Below are 15,143 nucleotides of genomic sequence, written 5' to 3' on the forward strand. Positions count from 1 at the left end.
AAATATAAAAACTGGTTGGGTCCGAGCCTCCAAGCACTGCAAAAATTAAAATCTCTATTCAATAACACATGTGGAGAGGCATAGGGGGGCTAAAAACGCCTGATGCACATTTCAACCATAGCTTTCTCAAAGGTGAGCCTGATCAACTCTCAGTCATGTTTAAAATGTCTTATCTGAACCAATCAGAGTGTAGTGAAATGTATTATTATTTTAGCCTATCTGTAAATTTAATTGTCATCGATTGGATAATCCGTATCACACGATTGGGGTAAACACAAACTTCTCCCTCCTATCTTTTAACACACCCCTCTTATGATAGGTTATCATATGAATTACATGATGTTTAAGATTGAGTAAGATATCCTTACTAATCTTGATCCTGAACCGACTTTCATCCGTTTCTAGTCAAGTTTGCATCTTATTATGATCCATCAAACTGAAATCCAGAGCACAACCTTGATTCAAAGTAAAGTACTTTTAATATAAAACACGCACAAATAATTGCACTTACTAGAAAAACATGTAAAAATGCTTTAAATGAAATTCACAGTCCTCCTGTTGCTCAGCATGACTTGTCTGGCTTACGGTTATATCAATACTGTCTCTCTGCTCTCAGTCTATAACTGCAATTGTCAGAACCGTCTATAGTGCCATAGACAACGTGACTTTTGAAGGTTTCAGTACTCTCCATCACACATTGTTTATGGATTTTGGGGAAAATTATTGATTTACACTATTTATATTAATGCGTTTATTTTAGAGCTGATTTTACTATTGATTTTATTGCTGAATTCATTGTTGGGTAATTAATTTATTAATATTTTATGTGATAATATTGTGTTTTCCCCCATACCTTTAGCCATATACCTTTAGCCAGTACAGTCGGTGCGCAGCTCTGTGGTTGATTTGTTATTATTATGCATATATCAGTGTTGTTATCTCCGTATAACATACCGTCGCCAATAGGGTGCCATAGTCGGTATTATCATATAGCACCCCTTCTTTTTTGATGTGTCAATGTCTGCAATGTTTAATTTATATACACAAAGTATCCCCAAACTGTAGGGGAGATTCATTTAATGTTTTTCATTCAAAATATGTATGTTGATCTTTCCAAACATGTTCAAACACTGTGTATATTTCCACCTGATTTGTCTCTTAATAACAGTTATGTGGTAATGATAATATGCCCTGAATAATTTGCCACCGTCGATACTCATAGTGGGTGAGCCAATACTCATTATTGTCATATATCACCATATCCTTTGCTCTTGATTGGTAGATCTAGGTAATGTATAGTAAATATACATACAGTATGTGTAATCTGTGAGGATGGGACCATTTGATAATTTTTTATATATTAATGCTGTTACCATTAGAGAGGCAGCATACCATATGCTGGTAGCTACATGGTCTTTTCGGCTGAGTTATGTTTTTTCTTCTCTGGTTCTTCTTCCCAGATTGATTACAAGATCAGATTAGAATCCTGATTGCTTCAGTTTGGCTTTCAGGGTCTGGAATGCATATCTGGTTCATATATCTAGTGGCCCTCCTTGGTATTTTCCTCTGTGTACAGATCTTCTGTCTCAAGTTCCAGTTTTCCATCAGGATCTTGATTCTCTAAGCATAATGGCATGAAGATTGAACAGTTAGTTCTCAGGCAGAGAGGTTTCTCTGATTCTGTTGTTGAGACTTTGATATAGGCCCACAAGCCTGTGACTAGAAAGATGTATCATAAGGTCTGGAAGGCCTTTATTTTATTTTATTGGTGTATAGATAATGTTTGTTTGTTTTTTCTTCTAGAAGAAGAATTCCATGGATTTTGCAATTTTTGCAGGATGGTTTAGATAAGGGGTTGTCTGACAGCTATTTGAAAATCAGATTTCTGCTCTTTCAGTTTTATTTTAGTAGAAATTTGTTCATCTTTTTAACATTCATGGTTTTGTTTAAATTTTGGCTAGAATTTAACCTGTTCTTATGCCAATATCTCGTTTTTGGAAGGTTTTGCTTTATTTTGGCTATCATTTCTGCTAGAAGAGTCTCTGCACTTCCATGTTATTCTACTTATCTTATTTTTCATCAGTACAAGGCAGTTTTGTGGATTATATTTAACTTTTTTTCCTAAAGTTGTGTCTTTAGATTAAATAAGTCATTAAATTGTTGTTCCGTCTTTGGGCTAGATTACAAGTGGAGAGCAAAATTGCGCTTTTGCAAGTGCGATATTTGCACTCCACTCATAAAATAAGCACACGCAAATGTGCGCTGGTATTCGAGGTTAAGCACAATGCGAACGCAAAGTCGAATTTCGAGCTTTGGAACAGAACCTATCGCAGCGAAGAGGATAAGTCACGCAGTGTTGGGCAGCAAAGTTTAAATAGATATGTATATGAATATATACATATATATTTATGTGTTTATATGTGTATATACATATATTAACACATAAATATATATGTATGTAAGCATATACATATATATATAACAGTTAAAACACAGTCCCCATAGACCGCTATGTAAAGGCACTTTTCAGTGCCTTTTTTTCCTAACACCCCACATCCCCTCACTTTAACCTCTTATAACTCCTTAGGGTAGTTATGTTTTAAAGAAAAGTTTATATATTTTATTTTTAAAAAGGTTCTGCTTCCCAAAAATGGTTGAAAATGACAATCATTATATGTTATCCATAACCAGTGCACCTGCTTATTATTCAAACCACTAATCTGATATCTTAAAGGGACATTAAACTATTTTTTTTTCTTTTAGAATTCAGATAAAACATTAAATTTTAAACAACTCTCCAATTTAATTATATTTAATTTTCTTAGTTCTCTTTGTATCCTTTGTTGAAAATCATACCTAGATAGGCTTAGGAGCAGTATTACTGGGATGTAGCTGCTGATTGGTGGCTGCAAAAATATGACTAGCAGCTAGCTCCCAGTAGTGCATTATTACTCAACAAAGGATACTAAGAGATTGAAACAAATTTGATTCAGTAGTAAATTTGAAAGTTGTATGCTCTTTCTTAAACAGGAAGGGGAAATTTGGGATTTTGTGTATGTTTGTGCTTTATATATTGTGATCACAAATTTGAAAGAACAAAACTTCAGTAATAAAGTAATAAGACAGTCTAGGCCAAAATAAACTTTCATGATTCAGATAGAGTATGTCATTTTAAACAATTTTCCAATTTACTTTTATCACCAATTTTGCTTTGTTCTTCTTAGTTGAAAGCTTAACCTAGGAGGTTCATATGCTAATTTCTTAGACCTTGAAGCCCACCTCTTTCAGATTGCATTTTAACAGTTTTTCACCACTAGAGGGTGTTAGTTCACGTATTTCATATAGATAACACTGTGCTCGTGCACGAGAAGTTATCTGGGAGCAGGCACTGATTGGCTAGACTGCAAGTCTGTCAAAAGAACTGAAAAAAGGGGCAGTTTGCAGAGGCTTAGATACAAGATAATCACAGAGGTAAAAAGTATATTATTATAACTGTGTTAGTTATGCAATACTGGGAAATGGGTAATTAAGGGATTATCTATCTTTTAAAACAATAAGAATTCTGGTGTAGACTGTCCCTTTAAAATGTACACTCCTGCTGCATATTGCAATATTTAGTTTTATTGGCTGATAGTGAAACCTTTATTTGTGTATTTTAGCAAGTGATATTAAAAAAGGTAAATGTATTCTATGCCTGGGGATTACTTTTTCACAAAAGATAAAAAGCTGTATTATAATTTTAATGCCACTCTTATAGTTAAACAAAAATGTGAACAATGGCCTAGTAATAAAAAATGCTTATTCTAAGAGCTGTTACTGAGATATCCACAGGGTCTTCAGGTTTCTTTGTGGAATTCAAAAACTACAATCTATTAAACTCAGTAAGGGGCATTCTTTGCATTTCTTTCTGAGAAGCAACAAATAAATGTATGAAAATATAGCAAGCAATGAACCTCAGTTTTATATATGTTTTTTTAATGAGATATAAAAGTTTTCCAAGTTTAAAACGGACATAAAACCCATCTATTTTTTCTTTTAATGATTCAGATAGAGCATGCAATTTTTATCCACTTTCTAATTGACTTCTACTATCACATTCTCTTTGTTCTCTTGGTATTGTTTGTTAAAAAGCAGTGACGTAAGCTCAGGAGCGTGCATGTTTGTCTGGAGCACTATATGGTAGCAGTTGTGGCAGGAAGTTATCTATTTGTAACAGCATTAGATGGCAGTGCTATTTCCTGTCATGTAGTGCTCTAGATGCCTACCTAGGTATCTCTTTAACAAAGAATACCATGGGAACAAAGCAAAGAAATAGAGTAAATAGGAAACATTTTTAAAATTCTATGCTCTTTCTCTATCACAAAATAACATTTTTAGATTCTCTTTAAATCCATAGAAAACTCATTTTGGGGATCATTAATCCTTGATATATCATAATAAAAATAGTTTATTTTTCACAATCATATACTTATATGGCTGAAGATATATGATGTTATTGATCTGTTTATTTAAGCACATGCTATCTCTCTATTCACTGGCAGCAGTGCGCAGTTGCTAAAATTAATTTCCAAATTCTGAAACCACAATCAATCTTGAGTCCACATAATGAATCATTTAATATATTCATCAGATAATGATTCATGTATGACTAATAGACTTCTTCCTTACACTATTGTTTATCTGTTAAATGATGCCTGTATAAAAAGTTCTACTATTAATCACAACTTATTATGACCTGTAGAGGATATCACACTTGATCAACTCTAACATTTAATAGACAAACTGTATGGATAATAAAGAAAAACTGGCATCATTCATTTAGATTCAGAATATTATCATTGTTCCCCCCAACCCAAAAAAGCAAACCATGCCTTATGAAACTATGGCAAGATAACAAAGCATGGCAGGATAACAAATGATAGTAAGTTAGTATAGAGTATTTTAGGAGACAAATACAGAGTTGAGAGGTGTATTTGTGGGAAAACTGGAAGCTGAAAGCAGCTTCCCAGGAAGATTTAGTGTAGATAAAATGAAATGGCAGAACTGTAAACAAATGAATTGATACATAGGACCCAATTATCTAAAGTTCTCTCAGTTTTTGTGAAATTCTTAAGACATCTAGCCAGTATTATGTAGCCACTTGTGAAATTATCTTCTTTTTACCTTGGGAATAGTGCGTCTTTCAAAGGGATGTTCCTGCTATTTAACACCTTAACCACACTGATGTACCTTGTGCTTTGCACTTCCATAAGGATTTCTTTGCCCCGTGATAACACAGGTCTTGTAGAAAGCGGCAAGACGCACTATTATAACATGATTCCCTCCTAAAAGGCATTGAGCTATAGCGCAGGCTTGCCACTTTTGGGGATAGCCATGTTATTTAAGTCCTTCAAAGAAAATGACAGCCGAAGTATCCTGTATGTTGGCTGTTGTTAAGGGTTAAAGTAGAAGTCAATCCTAGCATTTTACATACGCTAGGATTGACTATTAAACAAATAAAGGGGACTTTCATTCATGAAGTATAAGATACTTCATGTAGAAAGCTCCTTTATTTATTTCAATTGATCGCCGTTCTTAGCTGCTACAGCAGCCCACGGCTTAAATTTTTTTTGCTAAGAGGTGACGTTTTCACCTCTTAGCCAATAGCTGTGCGGTAAATCCAGCTTGGCGCCCATGGGAGCTGGATGTGAAAATACTTTGGTTCAGTATTTTTTCATTTACTGAGAAGTTAAAAAATATAGTAATGTAAGACTATTTAGCCAAAACTTCAGTCCATACTACATAAGTCCCATTTACTATATGACAAACATACAAGGTTCCCATCTGCCCCACCCCTGCTTTCATAACCTGTCAATAAAGTTCAACCAGTCAGATGAGTCTGGGCAATTTACCCATGCCACCTCTGAGGTAGTGGAGATGTTAAAAAGCAGAGGTTGTATGAGTGCTGCTTTTTAATTTGTGCACTGCAAGGGGCCAAAAGCAGCCTGTGCTGCTTAGTAGATGGAGTCCATAGTTGCTAATTCTTTATGTGACATGAAGTATAATATAATAATGAGATTATAGATGTCATGTAGAAGAGCTCATACTGAAATGCCCCAAACCAATGAAGACAATCACGGTTTATGAAGCTTCAGTGTTTATGTGCTGGACTTGTATAGAAAAGGTTCTTGGTTTGAGGTCCTTTATAAGCGTAACAGGTAAAATGCCAAGGCCAGCAATACTACCCAAGTTTCATTATCAACTGTAGACAAAGCAGAACCATTCTTGGTACAATTGCTCCATTAATTAATAATTAATAAACATTTTAACTTTGTTCTAAACAATAGTATAGCCTTTTGTTAAATGAAGAGCTCTTTAAAGGGATAGGAAACTCCAAAATTTTCTTTCATGATATGGATAGAACATACAATTTTAAAAAACTTTCCAATTTACTTCTATTATCAAATTTGCTTCATTCTCTTCGTATCCTTTGCTGAAGGCAAACATATTTGCTCTACTGGCAGCTAGCTGAACACATCTAGTTAGCCAATCACAAGAGACAAATGTGTGCAGGCACCAATCAGCAGCAGCAGCTTCCACTAGTGTAGGATATGTGCGTATTCATTTTCAACAAGAGATACTAAGAAAACAAAGCACATTTGAAAATAGAAGTACATTTTAAAGTGTCTTGATATTACATGTTCTATCTGAATCATGCAAGTTTAATTTTGACTTTTCTTTCCCTTTAAAGGGACACTGAACTCAAATATTTTCTTTTGTGATTCAGATAGAACATGCAATTATAATCAACTTTCTAAATTACTCCTACTATCAATTTTTCTTCGTTCTCTTGCTATCTTTATTTGAAAAAGAAGGCATCTAAGCTTTTTGTTGGGTTCAGAACTCTGGACAGCACTTTTTTATTGGTGGATGAATTTATCCACCAATCAGCAAGAACAACCCAGGTTGTTCACCAAAAATGGGCCGGCATCTAAATTTACATTCTTGCATTTCAAATAAAGATACCAAGAGAATGAAGAAAATGTGATAATAGGAGTAAATTAGAAAGTTGCTTTAAATGTCATGCTCTATCTGAATCACAAAAGAAAAAATTTGGGTTCAGTGTCCCTTTAAGTTCTCTAGCATATTAGGAAGAGCACAAAACTCAAGATTTACATTTTCATTTAAACCTGTAATTTCCCTGATTTTTTTTTTTTTTTTCTTGCAAACTTGACAAAAGTTATAGAATGAAAATAACTTTATAAAAACAGAATATGACATTCTTATGTTGAATGACACTCTCTAGGTTATAAATATATATATATAATATATATATATTTTTTTATTTTTTATGATTAACATTTGTTAATAGACTAAAGCCCAGGTAGCATAGTTGTGTGTGCATGTTACTGTTATTTTGAAGTCTGGATGCAAATTGTTAATGGTGTTTTTAAGGGGTCATGAAACTCATAATTTTTCTTTATGATTTAGAATGAGCATACCATTTTAAACAAGTTTCTTATTTACTTTTATCACCTAAAATGCTTCATTCAATCAATATCCTTTGCTGAAAAGCATATCTAGATAGGTTCAGTAGCTGCTGATTGGTGGCTGCACATAGATGCCTCATGTGATTGGCTCACCCATGTGCATTGTTATTTCTTCAACAAAGGATATCTGAAGAATGAAGCAAATTAGATAACAGAAGTAAATTGGAAAGTTGTTTAAAATTGAATCCTCTATCTGAATCATGAAATATTTTTTTGGGGTTTAATGTCCCTTTAAGTGTTACATATCTTGTAAAAAAAAACATTGCACCAAACACTCCTGCCATCTAGTGCTTTTGCAAATCTATAACATTTTGTAATTAGTCTTACAAAACTGCTGCTTTCTAGTGATCCAGGCATATGCACTGCTGAGCCTTCTACTTGATTTGGATACCAAGAGAACTGTAAATTTGATAATAGACTTAATTTAAATATTTTTTTTAAAACTGTGCTCTATCTTAATCATGAAAGAAAATTGCTTTGTTTTATGTCCCTTTAACCCCTTAACAACCACAGCGTACCCTGCACTTGTCTGGAGCACTTAATAGCAGCAAACGTATAACTTTGTTAAAAACCTAAATTGCTGCACTACTGCAATATAGTGTGCCAGACATGTGCATGCTCCTGAGCCTACCTACCTACTTTTCAACAAAGGATACCAAGAAATCAAACTAAAAATTTGTTACTAGAAATAAATTGGATTTTTTTTAAATGTTACACTCAATCATGAAAGAAAAAAATAAATGATTTACATGTCCCTTTAAACTCCTTGGTTCCCTACCTAGATAGATAGATAGATAGATAGATAGATAGATAGATAGATAGATAGATAGATATAGATGTTGATATATATATATATATATATATATATATATATATATATATATATATATATATATATATATATATATTTATTAGGATTGCATTTTGTGGTGCATTTATGGTATACAACCAAGGAATGATGCTTTCTCTCAGGTTGGGGGCATGCTCACTTTTGATAAATGATATAAGATTTATGGCATTAAAGGGACATTAAACCCAAACATTTTCTTTCATGATTCAGACAGAGAATACAATTTTAAACAACATTCCAATTTACTTCTATTATCTAATTTGCTTAATTCTTTAGATATCTTTTGTTAAAGAAATAGCAATGCACACATGTGAGCCAATCACATGAGGCATCTATGTGCAGCAACCAATCAGAAGCTGCTGAACCTATCTAGATATGCTTTTCAGGAAAGAATATCAAGAGAATGAAGCAAATTAGATAATAGAAGTAAATTAGAAAGTTGTTTAAAATGGTATTCTCCATCTGAATCATGAAAGAAAAAAAATTGGGTTTAATGTCCCTTAAAAAGTTAAAAATTAGAGAAAACTGAAAACGAATGGGAGAAATCTGTAAAAAAGAATTAGTTTACAAAAAAAATTATGCTGTTAAGGTAATATTTGCCAAATTGGAGATATAAAATACTTACAAAATTAACCCCATCAGTACAAGAGATGGAATCAATACTCTTATTCCGAACAAAGTAGTCACTAACAAAATCATTTCAATAAAAAGTACAGAGTAGAGTACAGTACCTCCCAATGCTGAAAAGCTCTGCTTTGGCATATTTTTTGAAGTTGAAACATTGTCAGCATTGCTTCCAAGTTCAAACCATCCATAGACGTGGGATACTGTTTTCTTAGTATGGTGTCTTCTTCAGCAGTCTCTCCTGTTTCCTCAACTTGATTGTTAATATTATTAATAAGGCTACAGACATTTAGCAAAGTCATTTTCCAATATGGAAGTCTTGCTTTATTTACCTAAAACAAAACATAAATGTATGTTTACTATACAATGTTATAAATAACCATAACAATATTATAAATAACCATATCTTAAATATACTCTGACAGCTGTTTTCTGTTTACAGTACAGTTAATAGTTTTTAGTTACTCTCTTTAATTATGGATAAAAAAAAAAAAAGAAAATGTAAAAGGTTTTATGCAACCAGACTTGAAGGGAGCATACCTAGATAGGCTCAATGCACTATATGATAGCAATGTTCACAACTATGAAACTCAATCACAATCATTTAGAAAAGTTTAACTAATGATTTTTCTACAAAATTCACCACTAATTTAGTTTATGTGGATTTTGTAGTTAAATAATGTGCTAAACTAAACTAAAGGATTGTGATGAAAGACTATGTAACAATGTTTCTTCTACCCCAACATGAGTTATCTTAAGGTGCATTATGTATTTATTAAATATAAAATACTGAAAAGTATTAATAATTAATGCAAATAATTATTATATATGTACTAAAATATTCTAAAAAATACATAGAATATGCATGCATATTTTACTGTATGTAAAATAATTTTTCGTAATATTTTTTCAATATTTTATTTTTAATACTTTAATAACGTGCCATAATATAACTGACTCTGCATGTGCACTTATCTGACACTGCATTAGATATAAATGTGCTACGCAGATTTTACATTTCTATGTTCTTCACACAGAAAAAAATGTACTTTTAATTATTAAATACATATTTATATATATATATATATCTGATAATGTTACTGTAAAATATATATATCTACCCGTATATCTATAAGAATAGATATACAGGCAAATATATATATATATATATATATATATATATATATATATATATATATATATATATATATATATATATAGAGAGAGAGAGAGAGAGAGAGAGAGAGAGAGAGAGAGAATTTGTTTAAAACAAAAATAGCATTTTCCTGTATGTAAAGAACATTGGAATGTGAAATATTAACAACTCCTGTTGGGTTAGCACACGAGTGATAAGTGTTAGTTTTTTTTTTTCTTCTATGCTCTCCTTTGAAGTCCATAAGTTAGCATAAGGGTTGGGTTTTCCTCGCATGCAAAACTTTTACTTTGAACTTGTAATACACACGCTAACTTGTGCGTCTAAAAAGATTACTTTTAGAGGTATTTACCCTCGAGCGAGAGCTCTAAATACTGCTCCACTTGTAATCTAACCCTTAGGGCGCCATGTACTAAACGGCGGGCGGACAGCTTCTTAACTCGCAAAGCTGTCCGCCCGCCTCCGCTACACACGGGCAGCGGATCTGTTGATCCGCTTGCCTGTATGTATCATTACACACTCATCGGAGTGTGTAATGCCCGCCCCTTCAATCGCGCAACCAATCACGCGACTGAAGGGGCTGTCAATCACCGAGAGCGAGCGTGCTCTCTGTGATTTTGCTTCGCCATCTAAGAGGTGGCGTAGGGTGTAGGAAGCAGCGGTCTAATAACTGCTGCTTCTTACATTGCGGGAAGCAGGCTCGCATATGCGAACCTGCCCCGCAAAGGCTCCGGAGCAGCTTTCGCTGCTTCGTACATGGAGCCCTTAGTTATTATTTAATGGTTTGCCAGGCAAAAGATTGACAGGTGACAAATGCCTCTTCCTCTGTCACAAAGTATGAAAAAGTTGGTGGTTCTATTTGGAAGGACATAAGGAATCAAGATTTTTAAATAATAATCATCTTTCTCTAAGGAAACAAGTAAGGTTGCTGGCTGAAAGTCTGCTCTAGCAAGAAGGTTACAGGAGTTAAAGTAGAGAAGCATTTGAAGTTATGTATTATGGAGGTGATGAGAATAGAGTGCTACTTTTGCTTATATAGATTGATGAAAGAAGCGTAGCATGAATTTGTATTGAAGAAAGACTGCTTGAGTGTACAAGTTTGATTTTAAGACACTCAGCTGCAAGAGAACATCTATGGCCATTAACAAATACATTTAGAATATCACAGCTGTACTTAAATGCATTTACAGCTCTGTCAAGTGTGGATGTGCCAAGGGCAAAGAACACTTGTATGTTATAATAAGTAGCAACAAATGTAGAGCACAAGACTATGGGAAATGGAGAAAAGAGGCAGTAGGGGTTTTGAAAAGTTTGAGGGATAGCCAGGGTGCCCAGAATTGTAACGTATTTAACGATACATCACTTATGCCCTTTTAATATAGAGTGATGGCCACTAATCAAACAATTTGCAAAAGGACTCATTCAATTATGATCACATTTTAAAGATCTCATTTAAAATAAAATTAGTTGGTTGATCACAATGTATAATTTGATAATAATTTGCATGTTAAACAGCTGCCAAAAATACATTTTCTATGACAACGTAATAACAATTAGGCATTTTGATTGTTTATTGGAAGCACTTTTTATTTTTAGATGAAGAATGGTCATATACTTAACATGTACTATTCTTGTTTCTTTTCTGATCACATCCAAATGATCAATACTTAACAAAACATTAACATGGCTAGATTTCCCTAATCAAATTCAACAGCTAAAATGATTTAATAAACCCCAGTCAACACTTTTTAACTTATTACTGAGTACTTCAAATGTTTTTAAATGTAACATTGGGGCTGCTCAAGTTAAAAACGTGCTTAAATTACTCCCACCATATCAGATGGCACAAAAACGCAACATGACCAACCAGCTACAAACACTACCTGCCTACTACACTTTTACACCAATAACAATTAGTCAGATTGATAATCCAATAAACACACATATCCACTAAATTAATAATGCCCCAGTTCAAATCACTTAGAGAGACATACACACATATCTCTATGGTTTTGGAACACAACATACAGGCTCTTTTAACCTGTGATGTAATCACTAAACACACAATATTTATATTTGGCTTATATCATTAATACCGAGCGCTTGGTTTTTGGATTCCAAAATTGGGAGATTAATGAGCCAGTTATGGATTTTGTTTGTTATTTTTGGGAGGTATTGCTTCATTGATTTTCACGGCAGAAGCATGTTGTGATTGTGATAACTGAAAAAAACACATTAAAGGGACATAAAACCCACATGCAATGTTAAAGAACCTTCTAATTGACTTTTATTATCTAATTTGCTTCATTCTCTTGATATTCTTTGCTGAAAAGCATATCTAGATAGGCACAGTAGCTGCTGATTTGGTGCTGCACATAGATGCCTCATGTGATTGACTCAAACATGTGCATTGCTATTTCTTCAACAAAGGATATCTAAAGAATGAAGCAAATTAGAATGTTGTTTAAAATTGTATTATCTACCTAAATCATGAAAGAAAAAAATTGCGTTTAGTGTCCCTTTAACAATACTGTCCAGTTAAAAAATCGTAACCACCAAAAACAAGAACAACCCCTACATTGGGCCAGATTACAAGCGGAGCGCAAACATTTGCGCACAAGCGATAAGGGGTTTATGGCGGGTGTTTGCGCTCATTTGGCTTACCATTTGTTTTAGGAATTGAAAGTAAACGCTATTGCGCTAAATTGATTTTATGATAGAATGATTACCACAAGTTGAGAGCTCTGGTTAACTGTTTCCCAAAACAAAAAAGTTGGACAAAACACATCAAAAGTACATTAAAAAGTATAGTTATACTCATAATAACACTATATAATATAAATTACTAAAATAAATATTGCACACAAAAGTTATAAGGGCTCAAAGATAGGAGGTCTTAGGTGTTATATCATGTATATATATAGGTGCAAAAGTCTTAGGCCACCATGAGATTTGTTGTTTGGCAATAGCATAATGACCATATGTAATGATTTATCAGTCTCCTTATTAGAATAAAACCAGAAAATACAGGATATTTGTATGCAGTATTAAAAAAACAGAAAAAAACTGTGTCTATAGGCTAAAGTGGCAAGTATTGAGTGTGACCTCCCCTTACACTTGAGCAATAGCAGGAACCTAAATGGAATGGAACCCCTATTAATGTCATTGCTAACACCTGTATTTGTCCTACTATTTCATGTCAAAATGACTGCTGTGAAAAAGGTCTATTATACCAGGTTTGTGCAAGACATGTTTAAGCATTATATACATGTGGTATGAGTTTAATTCATTTGAAGCTTGCTAATAAGACCAAATTTCAATCACATCATTCCATTCAGTATGCCAAAGATCACAACATTTGACAGACATAAAATCATACTTTTGCATCAGCAAAGCTTTGGGGGAGATTTATCAAGCAGCCAATGACGCTTGCTCCACCCAATGTTTTCGGTTCGCCAGAAACATATGATATAAAGCAGCTGTAATAAGACCGTTGCTTCTTATCTTATCTGACACCTTTTAGGTGGTGGACTGCAATCATCCCGATCAGATACGATCGGGATGATTGACACCCCCTGCTAGTGGCTGATTTGCCGCGAATGTGCAGGGGGGCATTGCAAAAGCATTTCTTGTGAAATGCTTGTGCAATGTTAAATGCCGACATTGTATGCGATGTTGGGTGGACATGAATCGATATAGCGAATCATGTCCACCCGAAATTTGTTAAATCTACCCGGTAGTATTAAGCATACAATATTTAATTGTCAGCTACCCCATCCATCTGCAGAATTTTATCAAATATCAACAATAAATCTGTCTCCATTACTTATGTCTTAGATCTTCCTCTAAAAGAAGTAAATGGTAAAACGTTTTACATGATGTAAAGTGTCTAAATAATTATTTATCTTAAACCCCAAAAAATTAAACAATGGGGTATATTTATTAAAGGTCGAGCGGACATGATTCGCTGTAGCGAATCATTTCTGCTCGACTTCTCTAAATGCCGACAGCACACGCTGTCGGCATCTAACATTGCACAAGCATTTCTTATGAAATGCTTGTGCAATGCTGCCCCCTGAACACTCGCTACAAATCGGCCGCTAGTAGGGGGTGTCAATCATTTTGATCGGATCGGGATGATTTCAGTCTGCCACCTAAAAGGTGCAAAATGATTACTGCAAGTTGAGAGCTCTGGTTAACTGTTTCCCAAAACAAAAAAGTTGCACAAAACACATAAAAAATACATTAAAAATTATAGTTATAACACTATATATTATAAATTACAAATATTGCACACAAAAGTTATAAGGGCTCAAAGACAGGAGGTCTCAAGTGTTATATCATGTATATACAGTTTATAGGTGCAAAAGTCTTAGGCCGCCATAAGTTTGACAATGATATAATGGTATAATGACTATATGTAATGATTTATCAGTCTCCTTATTAGAATAAAACAGCATACGCTGTCGGCATTTAACATTGCTCAAGCATTTCTTGTGAAATGCTTGTGCAATGCCGCCCCCTGCACACTCATGGCAAATCAGCCGCTAGCAGGGGGTGTCAATCATCTTAATTGGATCGGGATGATTTCAGTCCACCACCTAAAAGGTGGCGGAGAAGTTAAGGAGCAGCGGTCTTACGAGCCTGAAATGATGGGAATAGAAAGCAGCATCCGCTGCTTAATAAACCTCCCCTATGTAGGATTTCCACATGGATGTAAATTACTGATTCACTTCCTGCCATATCAACGGTAGGAAATATATGCACGTGTGGGGGAATACATGCACGTGCAGGTGATAACTTGTTAGGTTTTCTGTGTATTTTGGTTACCGCTTGTGCAAAATATTTTTTTTTAATCTTGTAATACTAACGTAACCGGACTAACATAAAAATCCTATAGTCCAATGACTTAACTCCACCACTCTTAAAGGGACACTAAACCCAAATTTGTTCTTTCATGATGACAAGAATGTATGTTTAGAAGTCT

General features: G+C 34.0%; 1 protein-coding gene across 1 annotated transcript in view; it reads right to left on the bottom strand.

The window, feature by feature from the left end:
- The window catches only part of NTS (neurotensin), a 63,469-nt gene that overhangs the window by 35,325 nt on the left and 13,001 nt on the right, over window positions 1–15,143 (bottom strand). The window contains exon 3 of the mRNA XM_053719805.1: window positions 9,111–9,335. Coding sequence (XP_053575780.1) covers window positions 9,111–9,335 — 225 coding nt within the window. The remainder of the gene's footprint in view (window positions 1–9,110; window positions 9,336–15,143) is intronic.

Source organism: Bombina bombina, chromosome 6 (genome assembly GCF_027579735.1).
Source record: "Bombina bombina isolate aBomBom1 chromosome 6, aBomBom1.pri, whole genome shotgun sequence".
Classification (NCBI taxonomy): Eukaryota; Metazoa; Chordata; class Amphibia; order Anura; family Bombinatoridae; genus Bombina; species Bombina bombina.